General features: G+C 41.1%; 1 protein-coding gene across 1 annotated transcript in view; it reads right to left on the reverse strand.

Moving 5' to 3' along the window:
• The window catches only part of LOC115363396 (myosin-10-like), an 81,520-nt gene that overhangs the window by 21,990 nt on the left and 37,432 nt on the right, over positions 1-22,098 (reverse strand). The window contains exons 4-15 of the mRNA XM_030057581.1: positions 20,160-20,187; positions 17,219-17,321; positions 11,443-11,535; positions 9,499-9,562; positions 8,791-8,889; positions 8,042-8,185; positions 7,858-7,953; positions 6,550-6,668; positions 6,106-6,258; positions 5,593-5,766; positions 5,323-5,496; positions 2,156-2,270 (exon numbers count right to left, since the gene is read on the reverse strand). Coding sequence (XP_029913441.1) covers positions 2,156-2,270; positions 5,323-5,496; positions 5,593-5,766; positions 6,106-6,258; positions 6,550-6,668; positions 7,858-7,953; positions 8,042-8,185; positions 8,791-8,889; positions 9,499-9,562; positions 11,443-11,535; positions 17,219-17,321; positions 20,160-20,187 — 1,362 coding nt within the window. The remainder of the gene's footprint in view (positions 1-2,155; positions 2,271-5,322; positions 5,497-5,592; positions 5,767-6,105; positions 6,259-6,549; positions 6,669-7,857; positions 7,954-8,041; positions 8,186-8,790; positions 8,890-9,498; positions 9,563-11,442; positions 11,536-17,218; positions 17,322-20,159; positions 20,188-22,098) is intronic.

The raw sequence follows: 22,098 nt of genomic DNA on the forward strand, positions 1-22,098 counted from the left end.
CCTTAAATAGAGGTGTCTCGGTGGATTTACACGAGACCCGCTCATTAGCGCGATGTACTGTATGACTGTAGGTCTATGGTGTAGGTAGTGCGGTATTTTTTGCCCTTGTTAGGTGTGGTGGCATTTTGCTCTGAGCTGGCCCACCCCACCTTGAGGAATTCAGTTTTAATCAGATTCAGTGCAGAAACGTGTCAAAGGTCTCTCCATCCCACTGTTAAAAAGTCTGGGGTATACGCCAGGATAATAGAAATTTACATCAGTTTTATAACTCATTATAAGTTAAAGGTACACTCCAACAATTTGGGCGAAATACTCTTTTTCCAGCTTACCCAGACTGAGATAAGATGTTCAATACCGTTTTCACCTCTGTACGTCCAGTGGTTCAGTTGCAGTGGATAGCTTTTCATGTTAGCTTAGCATAAAGACTTGATGTCTATTGGAGTCGTTAGCCTAGCTCCATCAAAGTGACAAAATAAACCTTACAGCAACTCCAAAGCGGTCTGATTTATACAGTTTATTATGTATATTTGAAATACGCATCTTGTATTAAAAAAAGAGTTGTTTTAGTAGAAGTTAGACAGTGGCACTGTAACCGCTGAACACATTTATCCCTCCATTTATTGCAGTGATCTGCACACCACTGAGGGTCGAAGCAGCTCAAATTAGAAGAACGACTCTTGTTATTATTATTTTGTAATAAGACAGCCTCAGAGTTGCTGTTCACTTTGACAAGGCTAGGCTAATGACTCCCATAGACTTCAAGTCTTTATACTAGGCTAACACAAAATGCTACCCACAGGCACAGGTAACGGTAAGCTGGAAAAAGGCTATTTTGCCCAGAATGTTAATACTTACTTAGTTACTTATTATTTTAATTTCTATTGCATTAATTCACTTTTCACCAGAAAACTAGACCTTGTTCTTTGCGTAATAACAAGAAGCAATGCCTTACCTGGCTTACTACTCAAGCAATAGGAAGTTGGCACATTAACCGTCCAAGAGCAGCATTAAGCCACCAGCATTGATGGAAGAATGAAAACGTTTAGTATCAGAGAGCTGGAATACAATGACAGTGCACAGCCATGCAAAGCCAGAGGGGTGCAGGGTGCAGCCATGACAGTGCAGGGAACCAATGAGCCCTACAGGGCAGCCAGAGGGTGAGGAGAAGCCAGTGTTACATTAAAAAGGAAGTGTTATTATCATTCACCTGGAGCCTCATGAAGCCCAGAGACATTGTCATAGAAAGAGGCTCTCTGAAACGTCTGAATGTCTACAGCCACAGAGACAGAGACACAGAGAGAAGACAGCAAGGTAGGAGAGAAGAGAAGGTTTTTTCCCAGGCATGCAGAAACACACACACACACACACACATCCAGAAACACAGGCCCACTCCCACACACACACATACTAACACAAATATCACACTCCTACATAAAACATAAAATCTTAAACAAGCACTGATTAAATGTGAAAGAGGCAGTTAACAGTAATGTCACTTCATCCAGTGGAATATTCCATGCATATTACCAAAGCACTGGTATTATTTCAGGCTAGTCTTATCATAGCTGATCATTAATCAGAAGAAACATTAGTCCAAAAAGAGTTACATAATGCATTGCCTTTCCATCTGGCCTGCCTATAATTTCATCAAAATAAATAAATGTCAAAGTAAGGGGAAAAAAAAGTACAATTCATTCATTCCATCCCTTCAAAATACAAACTGTGTGCTCACTGGAGGGGAAAGTCATGAGCAATTAATCAGTCATTCAGCGACGAGGGAAAAGTGCTCTGGCTCTGGTTTACCTAAGTTGCATTTGGTGTTTTGACTGGCGATACTCATCCCACATTAGAGAAACCATGAAGCAGGAGACAACACACACAGGAGGTCTGATAGAGGAAAGAAAGAACTTCCCTTTCTTATTAAAATGGAGATTCGCCGAATTATAATGCTCTGCGTGCAAGATAAAACCCAGCAAAAGATAAGGGCAAGAGAATGTTTTTGATACTTTGCACACCGACTTCAGGTTTCATCCCCAGTAGGAACAACAGTGTCAGGATTCCTGCAGCACTGGTGCCAGATAAATGCAGGATAATTAGAAGCCGAGACCTCTGTATGCCATTTTAGTGAATGGCAAAGCAATGTCGCTAGACTCACCATCTTTCCAGAGCTCAGCCACAAACTTGTCGGCTGACTGGTGCAGCAGCGTGGCCACGTTGTCATTCAGGGGGTCCATGTTCTTCATTAGCCACTCGTCAGCTTTGTAGTCCACCTAAGGAGGTGCAAGGTAGCATTTCCTGAGCATCAATGCAGCCTTTGTGCGACAAAATGTTACATTTCCATTTATTTCCCTCAGAAATTCAGTTTTAAAGCTGAAGCCAAGGATTTCCCAAACTCCCCCGCTTTGTCCAGCCCTGTAGCAGCGACAGGCACTTGAAATAATGCTCAGACTGCAACAAAGAGCAGGCTAATAAAAATGGCATTTCTGGATCAGATAAAGTGATTTACATGATGAAATTAGGCAATAACGTGTCAGGTTGGCCAAAACCTATTTTCAGTGTAAGTATTTACCCAGACCGTGTTTGTCCAAAATTTTAATAGTAATTTATACAATCTCAAACCCTTTTACAGATCCACAGTATATGCAAGAAATGACACTGCTGTGGAAAGTGTCTCCAACCAAAGTTGCCATCTGTTATAGTGTAACACGACTCCACGATCCAAACAAATCAAAACAAAAATTACCATACTACCTCTGCAAGAATTTGGTTACCTAGGAAACAGTGCAAGATTTACAGTAAGTTTAAAGAGCATCTTGATGGTCTTCTGGTGGGAGGGGCAAATTGTGAAGTTGGCAGCATCGTATCAAATCTCATTCATGACCTTTGCTATATGTTATCCAATCTCTTTCCCTTCTTTACTGACACTCTCCAGTGCAAACTGTGTGATAGCAGAGAAATGCTTTCAAAATGCAGCTCAGAAAGATTGGCTTTCAGTCTCTGAGGTAAATGGTGCCGGTCTGTTACTGCACCTGTTGGCAGCAATCTATCTGGTATGTCCTACGTGACATTCAGATCTGGGTCTAATAGTATTTCAAAATAACTTTCAGAAGTTGTTAGAACCTACTTGCAGTAGTAGATGAACTGGCCTTCCAATAAAGGACAATTTATCGTGCGCTAGAAAGTGTAGCAATCACAGGAAACAATATCTGAAAGTGAATTTAGCACACTTGATTGACAAATAACGATCTGAATTGTGAGTGAGGTAAACCCCAACCAGCTGGTGCTCCATGAGGGTTAATATAATTACTTCCAAACAGCCAGATCCCAGATCAGTTGATAGCTACACGTCTGAACGAGGCTTGGTCTCTTTACATTGTGGGGCTACTTACTGCTCTGGAGTGTGTTGATGGGATTAGTCTCTGTGACATGATTGTGAATTTCATCTTGTATTTGTCCAACATTGAACACAGTATGAAGAACACTGGATTAGTGCATAAGCCAACAGGTAACTGAAACAGAGTTAACACACTAAACTATTGTTTAAATTTGAGGGCTATAACACTGTATCTCATTATGGGTTCCATCAGAGTCCTGGAGAGGAAAAGTCAGCGTTTGTGGTTATTTTCCACTTCAGTATCACTTAATCATACAAGATTTATTTGATCAAGTTAAAATTTATTGCTGGCTCAGGTGCTGAATACCGAATAAATTTAAATATCTTGAGCGTGAGGTTTTACCCCGTTTGTCACGATAACGTCCAGGTCCAGGTCTGAGGTCAGGTATGGCTGACTGATGCTCTTTAGTCCTCTGCATGTGTTTGTATGTGTGTGTGTGTGTATAGATGTGCAAGAAAGAGAAAGAGATACAGGTAAATCTAATTAAACCACTGAGCGATGGTATTAGCTTTCATGCAGTGGCTGACAGAAAGTTTCCTCTGGAATGTTCTGGACCATTGCCTCCTCTCTACAGATGGCAAAGCACCGCACCAAGGTGAAAGTTGAAAACCTCCGTTATGTAACCGCCACGCAGTGAAAAGTCAATCTCACACCAATGTGAACCAGATGTGGGTTTCCTACAGCAGTAGTAACACAACTGGGCTATTGTGTAGAGGCAGTGACCTGCTTAAATGCACCTTAAGAGGAGCTAAGTCCTCCTCCGAGGAAGGCAACAAAACATAAGCCAAAAACACAGGTATTCCATAAAGATGTCAAGTAGAGAACATGGAGGAATCTGAGGCTATTAAAGCGACATGAATAATAGTAACTTATTTAAAATTTAGTATTTCATATAGCCAGCTGCTACTTGACCTCAGATTGATGTGACCATGTGGTGCAACACGGAACTGGATTCAAATTGGTTGCATATTTTTCTAATAATTCCTTTTGTCTGTTTTCTTGTTGTCATAAAACAACCTCAGTTTTTATTATTCCCGCCCCCGTTTGATAGCCACTTCAGCTTCACCTGTTATCCTCAGCCATGTTCAACAAACAGTAATGAGTAACAGTGCAGCACAGCATGTTTAGGATCATTTTACCAATCAACCATTATATCAGAAGAGGTGAGGGCTAGCAAAGCACTTCAATATGATAATTTGACAGGGTCAGCCACAACATGTTCTATTACAACCCTCCAAACTGGAGGTTTTTTGCAAGTGAGCTCTACAACAATGTTAGTTAAACAGGATTTGTTGCTTGACAGTTGGTTGGCCCTATCAGGGTCCAGATAATAAATCAGTTTTACGGCAGCCATTTTTACATGAAATAGCAGGGTAAACACAAGTGTTTTCTAATGATATTAATTAATTAATTCCATTGCTTTTCAGCGTGCCAGAGCCTTTGCAGTGAGCCAGAATATACAAGAACAGGGCCCTGCCTCTGAAACCTTCACTAATGGCATGAGTAACACCTATGTTTACCCTGCTATTTCACATCAAAATGGCCGCTATCAGTACACTACAAGGAGAATGAAAGCCAACCCAACCCTGCTGGAACAGATTACTGTATAAAAAAAAAATGCAGCCCTTAAAACTCTATTTTATGATAATTCCTGACATTTAGGGACTATCAAATCTTGGCAGATCATGAAGATGGTACACAAGAATAGTAATAAATAAGAAAAGCAGGGTTTACCATCCTTTTAATCAAAGAAATGGGGATAAGCTGGTGAGAAAGACACAGCCTTCTCAGACAAGTAGCATATTTACACATTCAAAACTAGTAGGCTTGCTAATGTTGGGACATCATGGCAACCACAGAGCCAACATGCCCAGGAGGATGAGAATACTCAGAATACAACACTGCTTAATAGGCCAGAAATACATACCCTCCCTGCATAGTGGATGATGCAGAAGTCAGCTTTGTCCTTTAGCTGACGTGGTTTCTGGAACTTGGCGTGCGTTCCTTGCTCCTGCAGCACCTTGTCCACAAACGTCTTGTCTGTGGCCTTGGGGAACCAGCACTCCTCATCCAGCAGAGCCAGAATACCAGGCGGGTTGGTCTGCAGTCACAGGTACAGCGAGGACAGATTGTTTTACACAACACACATGCACACATGTACACACATGCACACACATACAGTAAATGACGCACTGACCGGCCTCTCGATGAGGTCGATGCAGGGCTGCAGGTCGAGGCCGAAATCGATGAAGCTCCACTCGATGCCCTCCCTCTGGTACTCCTCCTGCTCCAGGATGAACATGGTGTGGTTGAACAGCTGCTGCAGCTTCTCGTTGGTGTAGTTGATGCACAGCTGCTCAAACGAGTTCAGCTGGAAGAGGAGGGAGAAACAGAGATCGATGAAACAGAGCAATGATATGTTGTTTTTTTCCATTTACTTATTCTGAAATGATGCAACCTTAATTTATAGTTTTGCAAAAGAGATTTTTTTCATTAAACTGTCTGTTCACAAGCCCTAGGGGGAGGATCTGTGCATGCTGTTTATACTTTAATGTAATTTTGGCGTTTTTATCTGCGCAAATTGATGAAAATAATAAAAAGCTTGACCTTTCAGGTTATGTTATGTGTGAAGGAAACAAAAATACAAAGACTGGAAGATATTTTTGGTGCAAAGATGTGCTTATTAGAGGTTAGGCAGCACAATAAGCACCTCAAAGATCTCAAAGCCAGCTATATCCAGGATGCCGATGAAGGAGGCCCCCTGGCGTTTGGTCCTGTCCAGAGCTTTGTTGATGCGGTGGACCAGCCAGCGGAACAGACGTTCATATGTTGCCTTAGCCAGGGCCTCAATGGCAAAGTCCGCCTGGGGAGAAACAGAGTATGAAGAACGAGAGAGAGTGCCCATGAGAGACAGAATGAGTAACAGAATGCCTGTGAGCCATATGGCCACATGGGCACAAATATGAGAATATAAACAATGCTGCTGCAGTTTTATGTGTGATACAGATTTATCACAGTGTGATATAAAACCATGTGCTGCTGTTAAGACAAACCAGAAGCCTAATAGTTTATACATTTTCCCCTAAATCTGATGTGTTTCTCATTCATTTCAAAAGGCAGTAAAACTGGAATGCAGCTTTAAATGATGTCTTACCTGTTCTTTGGTCTGTGCCTTCTGGACGTAGTCTCGTCCTACTTTGATCCTCGGGGAGAGGATGGCTCTAGTGAACTCCATCACATTCATCCCTAGCAGGTGGCACAACTTCTGGGCCGCTGAGGGAGGGCGGTAACACAGGAGGGGATATAACTCACTGCGTAATATAAATCCAGACTTCACATATGTAACAAAAAATTTATCACAATTCAGGGGTTATGTTTGCACAGATTCTCAGAACAGGAGGGCTGACGATTATCTAAACATTATGATGATGTAGGGGCAAAACCATTCCAAGATCAGCACTCTTTTAAGCACATTTTTATGATTTCTTGGAGAAGCTTTATTAGAAAGTTCTGCAAACACTGCCAAACTCTGTCTCCACATCCCTGGAGAAATTATTACATCCAAATTCTTCAAACCCCCCGTGGGTTGGGACCCCAAAGTGGATCAAGGGCTTCCCTCGGGTGGGTCCTCACAAGAGTGGCAGTATGTTTTCATGAGTCTGTACCCAAGACATGAGACTAAACTTTGCATTTGGGGTCTCATCTCCCATAATACTTCATGGACACACACAAACAGTATATGATTATAGCAGAGATGTAGTAATTCATTCACTGCGTCGATGCACTGATTATATATTCTGCCAGTTCAAGTGCACTGATCAGAATGAATTGCTCTGACTTTGGTCTGAACTGATGCAATCTGCTTTGAATCAAATCATTGATTCCTGAAAATTCTTTGTTTTATTTTTAAGAATAAATACTGTTAAATTCTGCCTTCTTTCAGTATTGAACACTGTATATTAATGTTCATTAAGTGACAGACATAAAATTTTGGCTTAAAATACTTTGTTGATTTGTGATTCACATATTAAATTGCTCCAAAAAGAAACGAAAAAGGAAAACAGTTTTTAAAATGAAATCACCAACAAGTGAATCATAAATCGATCATAAATCAAATCTTTGTTAAGCAAAAGATTCACACCCCCAGATTATGATACGTTCCACAAACATCTGACATCTCAGCAACTGATTGGAAGGATGACACTTTTATTAACATTTTGATACCGAGTGACAAATGAGCCAGCAGTAGTTTAATCATGTTTCTAATGAGGCATGAATTCTTCTACACTGAGTGAGAAGTGTGTGTGTGTGTGTGTGTGTGTGTGTGTGTGTGTGTGTGTGTGCTGGTTTCCTGCACTCATGTCAGAAACTTGTCTCAGGCTCTGGAGGTATGACTCACCACTCACACTGGCAAGGCAAGGGGAGTGTATGCTTTATATTTATTGCTGACTGGGTTGTTTACCTGTGTTCTCGGGCATGGAGGCCTGATCAGTGTTCCTCTCCTTCTTAAAGACGATGTTCCCGAACTGCAACACTGCAGAAACCACCTTCAACATGCCTGCGGTGTCAAGGAGGGCAGAGAGTGAGAGGAAAGGAGGTGTGCAGTGAGTAAGACCAACAAGTGAGTGTTTGTCACTGCCACTCACAGACAATCTCGTCGTGTGAGAAGCTCATGATGTGCATGGCCTCCATGGTCTCCTGGAAATTCTCCTTGTCCTGCTGGCCAGGGATGGGAATGTTACCGTTGGACAGGAAGCGGTAGTTGTTGAAGCCCTCGAGCAGCAGGTCCGCTGGAGAAGGAGAGGGTCAGAGCACAGAGACAAGAGAATGAAAATGATCAAACCCCGAGGTGTGTTATATCTGCATTCATTATGAGCAAACATAATTAAACTAGACACAGTGGGCGACCGAGGGAGACACTGAGCGATTGAATATGTTAGGGCTGGAGGGAGGGAGTGACATTTTTTTTAAATTACCTACTTCATAACATAAGAGAATAATATTTTAAAGGCTATGCTCAGACAGGCAGTGCAAATCCATTTTTTTGGTCTACCTGATTTGAGCAAGGATGACTTTTCTGTAGTCCGAATGACAAAAAAAGCCACATGAAATCTGAATTTTAATTTTCCCATTAGGATTCAAATCACATTTATATGTGGTTTCAAATGCCTTTTAAATTGCATTTCTTGAAATGGGACTCCCTCAATTTGCTGTGCAGTGTTTCACCATATATTAAACTGTAGCAGGTCCCCATGGTATGAACAAGACTGTTTTTTTTGTTTTTTTTTTCATTTTAATTCAATGAAACATAGTCAAACGCAGCCAATTTCTGCTGGGGCGCGCCTGCATGGTCCAAGTCTGATCTGATTAGTTATTAATAGACAGTGCCGCTCACTTCGGAGATGCTCCCCAGCTCCAGCCAGCAGCTGGTAGAAGATGTGGAAGGTCCTCTCATCTTTGGCCTGCCTGATGGCCCTCGACTTCTCCAGAAGGTCTGAGAGTACAGGTTAAGGAATGACTGGGAAACTACAACATGGATATTAAATAACTTTTCAAGTATTACTATCGTTTAGTTGTCAGACCTGCTGATCTAGAGCGCAGGAAAGGGAATGTGATTTTGCCACTCAGAAGCAAGAGTTTTTTTTAGAGCACAAAATTGCTTACCTTACAAACAACGAGAATTCACATAAAGTACGCAGCTCATCAATGTTATTGAAACTCTAAACAAATTTGATGAGAGTCATCGATTCTTTACTATTCAGAAAAGTGCTCCAACAAAAACAATTCATCCCATTATCTATTATTCTGCTCAGCAGGCATAAATAAACATGAATAAATAAAAGCACTGTTCTTTGAGAGTACCGTGCCTTCCAGCTCAGTCTGGGAAGTATGCAGAGCAGGAATCGCATTTCTGTGGTGCAGCGTAAGCCCTGGAGAGCCTCACAGCCTAACCACTGCTCTCCAAGTTCAGCCCTAAACTCAGAGCATCCCTCTGTATTTTAACTTCATCCCTCAGTATTGTTTTTTTTTTTTTTTTTTTTTTTTTTTGGAAAGTAATCCTTTCTCCTTCCACTCCTTCAGGCTGTCCCAGTAATTAAGATACAGGTTTCAATGTTGGCCCCAACGATGTAGCCTGTGACGTCAAAGTTGATTCTGATGAACTTCCCCTGTAGAAAGAAAAAAGATCCATTTTACTGTTATAGTGACATATAAATGGCTTTGGTTCATCCAGAAGATGATTCATGGTGCTTTCGGAACAGATGTCATAGAGTGACCAATGTGAAATTTCACAGGTAGATCCTAGGGTTAGCCTAAAACATGTGTGAGTGGGTGTGTGTGTGTGTGTGTATGTGTGTATGAGCAGGTATCGGTGTGTGTTTCCAGCTGTTAGCTATTTATTTTCACTTCAGGCACCTTTTTAAATGCCTCTTTCTGGATTATTGCAGACAGATATGCAGTGGAGAACAAAATGCCTATATTAGGAAAAGCCAGGTTACAGGTCAGAAGGAATGCCAGGCATGTCTGTGGTTTCCTGAGAACGTGTGTGTGTGTGTGTGTGTGTGTGTGTGTGTGTGTGTGTGTGTGTGTGTGTGTGTGTGCACATTTATCTGTTTACAGCAGGCGTCATTATTCTGCCTCTAGTCTGAGACAGACAGTGATTCATGTGGCCTCTGAACCATGCTGGATGATTTTTGCCACACAATCAAACACCAGTGAAAATGAACGGTTGGTAAGTGAATTATTCTGATTCTTGTTATTCCCCACCCACTAACAGAGAAAAAATAGCATTGCTTTGGCCCGCTTTGTGGCACTTATGCTTCAGGGGGCTAAAGTAGAGGACTAAATGACTTCAGAAATAAATTATCACTTTAAAATTATGTAAAAATATAAAGAGAAAAACATCTGTTAAAAAAATGTGTTAAAGAATTTGGTCAGTAAAATTTGTCAAATCTGCATGGCAAGAAAAAAAAATCACATGATAATTTAAAGGAATTGCAATCTGCTCGTGATAAATTGAAGAAAAGCATGACAGGATAAAAATCTTGGTTTTCACAAGCATAACCAGCTGCTTTAAAAATCTATTTTTTTCAGCCAGTTTTATTCCTGCCATGCTGATTGAATAACAACTTTGAAATATTTTCAAATGATGACCAAATACTTTGGCTGTCTTTTTTTTTTTGGTTTTTTCTTTTTTGGAGGGAGGAGGGGGTGTCTCTTAAATTTACACTTTTGTACTCTTTAACGTGTCTCTGGAGTGTATTATTCCATACAGGAAATCAGTTCTTTATTTGTGTGATGTTTTTTTGGTACACCAGTTGAATTGAATTCCTGAAAAGAGACAGACCCATAGATCTGAACTCACGATGTCACAACTACACAGTATGCATTCTCACTGCTGACTACATATCTCTTGTATTCAGTGGTTTGTGAAGCCTGACATTCCTTCCATACAATGAATCTATGGCAGAACTACACAGGGCCAACTACAGCTGTTCAAGATAAGCAAACACTATTTTGACAAGAAGCAAGTGTTTCATGCTCAAGGTTGGATAAGACACATCTCTGTGTACATGTCATGCATTGCAAATGTAAACGGCGTGGTGCAGGGTTAAGGTGAATCTCATTCCCTCGTCAATATTATCTGTGTCTGTGTAATCATTTAAAGGAATACTCCAAAGTTTTGAGCAAAATACTCCTTTTCCAACTTATCCAGACTGAGACAAGATGTTTGATACCACGTTCACCTCTGTACACCCACTGGTTTGGTTCCAGTGGGTAGTATTTTGTGTTAGCTTAGCATAAAGACTTGAAGTCTATGGGAGTCATTAGCCTAGCTCCATCAAAGTGAAAAAATAAACCATTCAGCAACTCCAAAGCTGTCTTATTTGTACAATGTATCATCTGTATTTGAAATACAAAACTTGAAATTAAAAAACAAAACAAAAAAAAAAAAAACTCAGACGTACAGAAGTGAAAGTGGTATCAAACATCTTGTGGGTAAGTCAGAAAAAAAGGTATTTTCCTTTAAACAGGAAAGTAAACTCACAAAGCGAGACGAGTTGTCATTCTTCACTGTCTTGGCGTTGCCAAAGGACTCGAGGATGGGGTTCGCTTGAAGGAGCTGGCGTTCCAGCTCACCCTGTGGAGGAAGACAGTGAGGTGAGAGACCAGCAATACATCAAACATCACTAACACAACCAGTAATGAATCTTTGCCTGCAAAAGCATACATAAGCTGGAAAGGTAAAATCCAATTCTCCATAGCAGAACTGACTGAGAATAATGTAGCCAGGACAATATGTTAAACCAATCATGCAGACAGACAGAAGTTTACCGTGGTTCTGCTGGCTTTACTTAAGTCAACTGTAGTATAATGTGATTTTTGTCAAGGGCGCTCAACAAGTTATGGGGCCAAGACAACCAAACAGTCTGACAGAGCTCGCAAAACCACAGAGGCAGCACAGCAAGTGTGTTTTGCCATATGCCCGACAGTAAGTGGTGCATATGGGCTGCTGAGTGAAAACCCTCTTCCTCCCTGCACATTCCTATGGTCGCAATGATATACCCTACACTTCCGGAAAACTCTACCGCTGTGACGGTAATGATGGCTGCTTCCCAAATTTCAAAACCTAGGCTGATGGGCGGTTTGGGATGTTCCCTTACACTTCCAACTGCTCTGCACATGCTCACACACACACACACACACACAAAATTCACTCTATCCAGGGCAAAGGCAGAGCAAAAATAGCTGCTGGTGCTGCTGCCCCCACCCACAGTACGATATATCCCGGCTTGATTCGACTCCAGGATACTCCTCTGGCCTCTGAGCGCCCAGAGGGGACAGAGTTAGTTCTCTCCCAGCTGCTGGCTGGCTGAAGCTCTGGGGCAGTCAAGCCTGGCTAGCAGCAAACCAAAAAAAAAAAAAAAAAATGGGACACCCCTCAGCCCTATATAGATGTGCTGGTAAAGAGGTGAAGAGGCTGAGAAGGAGAGATGGCAAGGCAGAAAGAAAAGGAACATTTCGATTTGTAAGGCAAACCAAATTCATGATTTTCACTGCACTTCAGTTGCACCGTGTAATACTCGCCAAAAGAGGTAAAAGAGAGAGACGCTGGTTCCATAACACTACTAACTACATACCATAACTAAGATTTAAAGCATAACTGGCCATTTTTTTTGCAATCATACCAAGGCCAAAATCTTGTCAAATGCTTCACAGTAGAGCAACTTGTGTTTTGCTTGCCAGAGAGAGTGGCCCAAACAACGACCTAAGACCTAAAACATCAAAACTGGACAAGATAGACATGGCCTTAGATTATTTCTATTTACATCTTTTCTACATATGCGTCTTCTCAATGTGTCAAAAAAGACGTGCTTTAGGTGCTTTTGCAATAGATTTTGAGTGTCCATTGTACTGGAACGCCTCTTGAAGCAAATTCTATTTTTGTCAGAATCGATTGGTATGATGGAAGAAGATGGGAAAATGTGGTCCAGGCTGAAAATGGCCAGAGTTTAGCTTTAAAGCCAGTGTTTTAGATGAAGAATGCATCTTTATATCCTGTGCATAACTTACATAATACTGTAGTTTCTGGGCTACAGCCCTACGGCGTTCAACTAGACAAAAGGTCCACCTTCATACTTTTAACTCATGTAGATTGTGAGTACAGATATCACACTCTGATTTGATCAGCTCCAACATCTCCCCACAATAAGAACTCATTTCCAGAGGAATGAGACTGAGGTGAAGTCTTTCTGGCTGACAAGGTTTTAAGTCCATGCAGCTGGAGCACTGTAACATGTTTTCTCTAAGTGACCAGAGATGGAAATACAATCGCATGCATACCTGTCCAACAACAAACCAAAGTATTAAAACAATGTGGGGGAAAAAAAAACATTATATAGGACCTCAAATAACCTGCTGATATGGAGGGAGTGACTTTTTTCTGCTCTCCTTTTCTGTCTGCTTGTGTGAATGTGAGGAGAGCTCCAGTCAAACCCATGTCCCCTAGCAGAGGAAAGGAAATGGGAATCTTCAAGCATCCTTCATCTTGCAAACATACAGTACACTGCACGGTAATGTATCAACCTTATCTTGTTTGGGCTGTTTCTGTCCCTATCCTAACTTTTCCCCCTTATCTATCAAACTCAGAATATATGAGGATAACACAGGAACCAGTGGGCATATATATCTCTGTATAACTGCTGAATAAACACGTGTTTCCGTTTGTCTTTCTCCCCAGGAGAATTATGACTGTCTGGTCCCCTCTGATCTGCTCCTGGCTTTTTCACCTCCCTTCCATCCTCTCCAAACTCCTCTCCTCCTCCACATCTTCCTTCTCCCTCCACCTCTGCTCCTGTATTCCTCTGGCCAGCGCTCACAGGCAGCCGTAAAGCATCGCAGAGGGAAATCAGCACAAAGGAGGTCAGCACGGGCAGTGCAGTCTGGCACAGGAGCACAAACTACAGTCGCTACCGAGCAGGCGTTTCACCTTGCAAAATCTTGGCCTGTGAGTGTGCATGGGTGGTTTGCGCTGTGTAGACTATATGTTTCATCTAAAACTACCTCTGCCTCTGCAGGTATTCCACTGACAAAGGGCACAGAAACATAAGGTATTGGTTAAGCAGGGAGAGAAATACTGCTGTCGGATAAATCGAGCAGAGAGGATGCGGGCCAGAAAATATCAAGTTTTATGGAGAACACAGCAAACAGAGGACTGGAGAAAAGCTGGGGGGGCTGGGAAATATTAGATGGTTGTGTAGGAGAGCAGTGGATCATAAATCAAGATTAGCTGGAATATTCAGCACAGTTCCAGGTTAGATTTCAACCATGTTACCAAAACTCATCTATGTTCTTCATTAATCAATTAAAATCCGAGCCCAGGTGAGGATACAGACTGAGCAAGGCCACAGCATCCACATGTTACATTCCACTGTGTATGGTTATTTGGTTATTGACTGAGCAGCAAAAGGCACACTCAAGGACACAGTTAGAGTTGGTGACTATGACAGTGTAATATTAGTACAGCCAAGCCCAAAGACCAGCCAAGCTATGAATGAACATTAACAGAAAAAGCTCTTGAAACTACACACATGCATGAGCTATCTATCAGCACAGCACAAAAGGAAAGCATGCACAGATGACAGGTTTAATCAACAACTCTCATGTTTCAGTCTTTGACATCTCCATTTCATACCAAGGATACATAAAATAACCATAGGTGATATATTTTAGTGCTCATTTAAATGCTTTATCAGCTGTTATTCATCAGATTTTGACCCCTCTGAAAGGTGAAAAAGATGAAAGTTGGGTGTAAATCTGAGGACAGATATTTTATGTGGCCAGTGTGATTTCCATGCACTCCTACTGAACATGACGAGAATTACAAAGACAGGGAACTGGCAAACAGCAAGACCATGCAGCAACAGTTGCAGCTCTACTAGCACTGCTATCAACAGTTTTAATAACCACATATATCCTATTTGTTTGCAGTTGACTGGTTCTTATGTTTTTGACAAAACACCAGCAAATTCCTGCTCTAATATCAATAAACCTGAACCAACTGGTGAAACAAATTTTTTATTATTATGAGCCTGCTGGTTTATACAGCAGAAACAGTCAGTACCAGATACCCATATGAGAAAACTGAGCCAGCACCAACAAATATCTCATAAAGAGAGCTTAGATTAGTGTGTCAACATCATTATGGCAGCAGCGGAGATTTAGAGAGAGTTGGAGAGAAGGGCATGCACATACACGCAAAAGTCAAAACGGAGCACAGTTTTTTTTTCTTGAGAAAGCGGGAGATGCACTTGCCTGTAGCTTGAATGCTTTGGGAGATTCGGGCTGTTTGTTATGGACAGACAAATGCAAGTGTTAAAAACCAGAAGCGCTGAGACAGTCAGACACAGGCCACACGCTATAGAGGACAAGAATACATTAGGCCTCACAGAATGGCACAGGATGAAATGAAACAGGAGCGCTGACCGCTCAGGTTACACTAACACTGATTAGGTTAGCTCAAATGAGTACATGGCTGCAAGCTGGCAACCCTTGAAAAACAAAAATATATTGCAGTATATTGGAAAATATCATGTGATATATTAGATAATACATTTCCATATATGGGAACTAGTCTTTATATTTTCCAATATATTGCAATATCTGAAATGCACAATTACTTATGTATTATTCCATATATTAAAATATATTGATGCAATACATATATGTTTCACCAATATATTATTCCATGTATTGCTAAGACATTTTCAAATACATAACATATTTAAATATATTGTAATTCCATATATTAAATGTAATATATTGTAATATATTTCATGTAATATATTGGTAAATATATTATAAGGGAATAGTTTATATTTTGTTTTATTTATTTATTTATGTTAGGTGAACAATAAAGCTATGCATTCAAAAGCACAGTTCACTCAAAATACAATATATTTTCCCACTCACCAGCAAACTATCTAGCCACTTCAAATTCATACTCCTTGTCTAGTCTATAGTGGGGGCCACTTTTGCAAAATGACAGGAAGCCAGGGGCCAGTTAATAAAAAAACATTAATAATAATTATCAGATGACATGATTTAGCATTAAAAGGTCCATAAATCATCTTTCTTGGAAATTCTTTATTTGCGAATTAACTGACTTATTAACTTATTAACTAAATTAACTTGGTACAAGGATTGACAGTTAGCCTATATGACAGATAAATCACATATTTTTCTGCATTTAAAAGCTGCAACTGCAATTTAGTTTTAGTTTGACATTTGGAAGAGTTTATACAACATTAAACATATAGCTGTAGCCTCCTTCATAAATCACTCAAATGTTGGAATGATTCATAAACTAAAACCATAAGCATAAACTGCCTCTACCAGGGACAGAATGAAAAGCATATTTAAGCTCTTAGTGTGAAATACACATTTATGGGAAATTAACGTCATTCCTGCATAACATTTGCGGTCCTCACTCATCTTTGCAGAGAGGCAAATTCAGTATCAACTACACGTGAACGTTTTGCAGAAATCAAATGTCACTGCCTCTGCACATCGGACCGATTGCTGATAGGCTAATATACTACCTCCTTACTAATACCCTGGGGACACTGCTGAATATTTACTCACTGATAGAAATTAGAATTGGATTTTCATTTCAAATTTTCCTTGTGAATTTGCAAATGATAAGCAGGTCACTGCTTATGCTTATAGGGGGTCACATTTGGCCCGTGGGCCATAAGTTGAGTATCACTGTGATAAACTCTTTGCTCCCCGTGGATTATGCTGAATACATGTGTCACTGTTTTTGTGAAGACTTGTTGCTGTTTTTTTACACAGCAACAGTAACTCCACAAATGAATGCCCATCTAGCCCCACTGAGTCGGGGAAAACTGCAGCAGGCAGGGGACCTTGTGCCAAAATCAGAAAACTCTCAGATGGGTAGAGAACGCTTAGGCTAAATGGGAAAATATCTTTTTTGTTAGTTTTATGTGAACTGTTCCTTTAAGATATGGAAGGGGCATAGTAGCATTTCTGCCTCAGCACATTTTAGATGGTGCTATAATAAATAATGAAACGATGATGTGCTGAGCTAAGAAACAGCTCTGGTATGCCGAGGCAGACATTCAATTTCTCATTAAAGGCGAGAAGAAATGGATCATTAAACAGAGGTAGGTTGCATGTAATGTCTTTCAGAGGAGAGGAGGGGGGAGGAGGGGAGAGGAGAGAAGGGGAGGGGAGGGAGGGGAGAGGAGAAACAGACTCAGCCATGACGATGCAGGGAAGCATGTAGGCAGCGGGGCACTCACAGGAATGTTGTGGTCTTTGCGTCCTTTGTGTGAGGAGGCAACGTGGGCCAGGTACTGGATGACCTTCTTGGTGTTCTCTGTCTTTCCAGCGCCTGATTCACCTCTGGAAGCCAAGAAGGGGATATAATAGACAGCAACAATATATGCATGAACAGACTGAGGGGGCGATAGATGTAAATGATGATGTGTTAGAAACACACTTTCTAACATATCGTTGTGGCAGTCGCGACTGTTGTGCAGCAGACAAAAGAGAAGTAGAGGAAGGGAGAAAGAGAAAGAGAAAGAGAAAGAGAAAGAGAGAGAATCGGCCTATCTGTTGTTGTTTGCTTTCCAAATCGATCCATTCGCCTGTCATTTGTTTTTTTTTTACTGGAGAACCCTGTGGTTTGGTGGGCAGGTCTCCAAAGTTTCCAGGCTGTGCTTTTAGGCCGCTCTCTAATGATAGCTCTTGCTCAGGCAGGGCCATCCGCAGCTCCCACAGTCAGGTCCCAGAGCCCAGAGAGCCAGGGCCAACCCAGAAATCAGGCCAGCAACACTACAGCCAGATACATACCAGTGGCTTTACTCTAGCTGGCTATTAGCTCTGCTGCACATAGAGCATTGCTGTTTTAGCTGCCACACTAGAGCTCGATGGGCGCGTCCTTGCACATCGGACACGGGCTCGGTGATATAGGTCAAGTCGGATACACTCATCTCACTTTGGCTTGATGTCTTCATAGCTCCTCTGGGGTGGGGGAACCGGACAGTGGAATGTTTCTCGGGGGAAATCACGGTTTGCCAAGTTTCTCACATCTTACTCTTTTTTCCTTTCGGACAAGGTGTGAACATGCGAGGTCGGAGGGTCGGCTTCAGGAGCGTCTGTCGCTTTTTGTTAACAGTCTCAATTTCTCACTGCCTGTCTCGCCCCGGTGGTTGACCGGCCTTTCAACACATGTCTCTCTCTGTCACGTCAGGAGGCCCGCCTTATGATCTTTAACTGCGAAGTGAGAGATTCTACAAGTTTCATGTCTCTCGGGCCACTCCCTTTTCTGTTCTCAGGCTGATGGCACACAGTTGACAGATCAAGGAGGACTGACGGTGCCTTTCATAAGACATCCACATGCAAGAAATGTTATATAATGCATCATTAGTAATGTGGCTATGATGACCAAGCAGGTAGAGGCAAATACTAGAGGAGCTAAAACAGTCTAATATGTTATATAACAGCATCAGTGTACTGTGATTCACCAGGAAAAGACAACACCTATGATTAGAGTGGGGCAATCAATCAAATTTTATTTTCAATTATGATTTTGGTTTGCGACAATTATGAAAACAAGATAATCAAGATAAAATGACTATCGTGCAGCATTCTTTTTCACAATCATGCTCTCGTTTTGTCTTGTGTCGGAAATCCAGATCACCCCTTTCCTTTGCAGCGGTGTGCTTTCGCCTCATCCCTAAAAGCCCAAGTTCACTCTCAGCCAGGCTAAGCAGTGTTTAGCCTTACGAGTTCAAGGAAATCCACTGTTAAAAAGGCATTTTTTAAAGTTCAATAAATGCATGGCTATTTGTGGTAAATAATCGTGACACCAATACTGACCAAAAATATTTGTGATTATGATTTTTGCCATGATTGCACAACGCTACTTATGCCCTATCACAATATTATGACACTCAAAATCCCAGATGATATCGATACTATGTTCGTATGTTGCCACAGTCTCACTCTTTAGGTGAGTATAATGTCATAGGCCAAGATTCACAAGAGTGTTGTCAGGGCACTTGGTCCCTTGCTCTCAGTTACTATTAAGTGCATAATTCATACATGATTACAAAATTTAGAGAGACCAAAATGAGCCCACGCGTGGCTACGTCTCTCCACTGAAACTGATACAAATAAATAAATCATTTATAGTGAGGTGGCAGCTTCTCAACAAGGTGAGTAACCCCATTTAATCAACGCTGCAACAATGGTTTCACTGAGGCCAACAGGGGGCGTAGCTTCCCGAACGCAGGGCAGATTATGCAAGAGATCTATTCACTGGCAATGGGGATGCCAGCCACTGAAAGAAAGTGGCACTTAATTACTCACTGCCATGTCGGACAGGAGGCAGGGCACCAAACCGCACTCATAACTCCCTCAATACAGCTTCCACAAAAAGCTTTTTGAAACCAGTCTTTAAGTAAAGTGAAAAACACAGCAGGATGATGGGAGCTGGCCAACTGACTCAGAGCAGGGGAGAAACATGAGGGGAAAGAGGAAATGACAGGCTACCTTAGAGTAAGAGTTGAGGCTGTGACAAAATAACCGGAAAACCAGCTAATCCAGGGGAGGGTGTTCAAATGAGGGCGAGTGATGCTTAATCCTCATGAAGTGTTCCTAGAGTTTGAAATGAACTCCAAGTGTGTACTAAGTGATAAGAATTCTCATAAACTCAGTTTAATTCTTCTTTACTGTAAGGAACAAGGACAAGAGGGGAAACCCTGCCTCTATATTAGAGAGACCTCGATTAAGGTATGGCCAGAAAACCTTCATCCCCAGACAGTTTCATTTTCCAGCCCATCAAGCTGTTTTATCACCTGAATCGCCTTAAAGCCACCTTAAAGAGGAGAGGGAAAATGGGAAAGGAAAGGAAAGGAAAGGAAAGGAAAGGAAAAGTCTTTTGGTAACATGAAGCACGTTTAAGGTAGAGATAGTATGATCATGAAAAATGATGAAAGATGAGGACAGAGAGCTTAAAGAAGCAGGCATCCAAAAAAAAAACTGTCAAGTGTGTTCTTGATCAGGTGTACTGAGAAGTGTCAACATCTGTAATTCAGTCCAAAATAGATTAAACATTTGATCTGTAAATTATGCTCTGCTGTACCCAGTGTAGTTGTCTATAGTGAGAATTCAGGAGTCTCAGCAAAGGGATAGAGAGAGAAAGGGAGGATGAAAGAGGTGCAGCAAGTTACTCACGTGCAAAGGATGGATTGGTCCTCACGATCTGCAGAGAGAACACAGGAAAACACAGTCAGCATCTTTCCCTCCTCACCGGACTTCACTCTTCATCGTTAGAGAATTACACAGAGGGCTTTCCAAGGTCCAGCTGTTTGACCACAGCCAGAAAGTACAAAGATACAGACATTTACACACATTTCGATACATTCATACCAACATTTACTCAAATACTATACTTTGAGGTACTGGTACTTAACTTGAGTATTTGCATTATGTAAAGCTTTATACTTTTTCTGCGTTACATTCCAGAGGTAAATATTGTTATTGAGCTGAAAATATGCTTTGTCGCATGTTGCATTACAAGCATTGTTAAACTATGCAACAGTGTACGAAGGAGTTAGACCTACACATTATGTCTTACAGGTTACTGCATCAATAATTTAACACACAATCACTACTTTTACTTTTGATATTTCAGTGCATGTTACTGCTACTACTATACTTTTACTTTTACTTTAGTAAAATACTGAATACAAGACTTGTACTTTTAATGGAGCATTTTTCCGTTATGGTATTGATATTTTTTTATTTCTGTAAAGGTTTTGAATATTTTCTCCACCACTAACTATGAGTACATCTTATATCGGTCTGCCTGTCGATAAACCAGATACACTAAAACATTATGCAATAAACGCCACATGTTCATCAATCTACCATGGGGTTGAGAAAACTATTTACAGCCTACAGCGAGTTCCTGAGCCTCCCAATTCCAGGCTGCCTTGCAAAGCCATGCTGTGTTATGGCCATACATATGTACACACACACACACATATATATGTAGAGGAATTTGGAGGTCCAGATCACCACATTAGTTCTGCCCACCGAAGTGAAAGTCCTCTAACCTTTGGAGATCCTGCTGCTGACTACAAAGAACTACAAAGACCAGAACCCCGAGGGACCTGACCTGTTTATCAGCCAGCAGAATCTCCAGGCTACTCTCATTTTATCACAATCAGAGCATGTCCTAATTTTACATCCCCACTGGTAAACAAGTTCTATGCCACATAATTCTTTCATAGTCAGAGAGGATAAGTTGGTGAGGTCTGCACATCTGGCAGGTTTTACTTCCCCGCACAAAGCAGCTCAGAAGAGAAAAGAATGAGGCTCTGCAGGCTATACAGGATATCACCGTGTGTGTGTGTGTGTGAGTGTCTGTGTGTGTGTGTTCATTCTTAGGAACTTTTGCCACATTCTTTCCTTCTGCCAGTTGTAGTAATAAGTCCTCCCCTAACCACATTTGAGGTAAAGTGGAGCAGAGAACACAGCCAAGGACCTCAAGTAAAATCTAATGAAGAGTCTGCTGAACTGAGAGAAATACAGCACAAGACATAAATTAGGTACATGAAGCCCATACAAGTCAAAATCCTTGATGAGATAATCTATTGAAGACAGAGGCTCATAATTATTTTTAGTGACACTTAATCTTTTCATTGGTCAATGCCAATATTTAGAGAGCAGGGTGGCCAATGGCTGGTATATAATGTTGATAAATGTCTACAGGTAATCAAAACTAAACTTTAAAAGAAAAAATGAAAAATAAATAAAATTTGACTACACTTTACAACATCATGTATCAGCAGATAAGGGGGAGCACTAATGCTGACAAGGTCAGGGGAATTGGCCCACCAATGGATTGTTATAGTTATGAATGATTGAAATTATTGGCACTTTAAGGTGGAATTCATGTGTTCACAAACTTTATCTTCATCACAAATGTAGTGTCACTTATTTATTTTTTATGGAATGATGAAGTAAAAGAGAAAAAAAAATAAACAAATCCCATCCCATTCAAACCGCTGCCTCAAAGTCAAAATTATGATCGATTCATTTTCTGTAGATCGACCTGCTGATTAATTGACAAAAAGTTTAATAACTAATTGAATGAAATGAATGAAAG

This window comes from Myripristis murdjan, chromosome 8 (assembly GCF_902150065.1).
Source record: "Myripristis murdjan chromosome 8, fMyrMur1.1, whole genome shotgun sequence".
Classification (NCBI taxonomy): domain Eukaryota; kingdom Metazoa; phylum Chordata; class Actinopteri; order Holocentriformes; family Holocentridae; genus Myripristis; species Myripristis murdjan.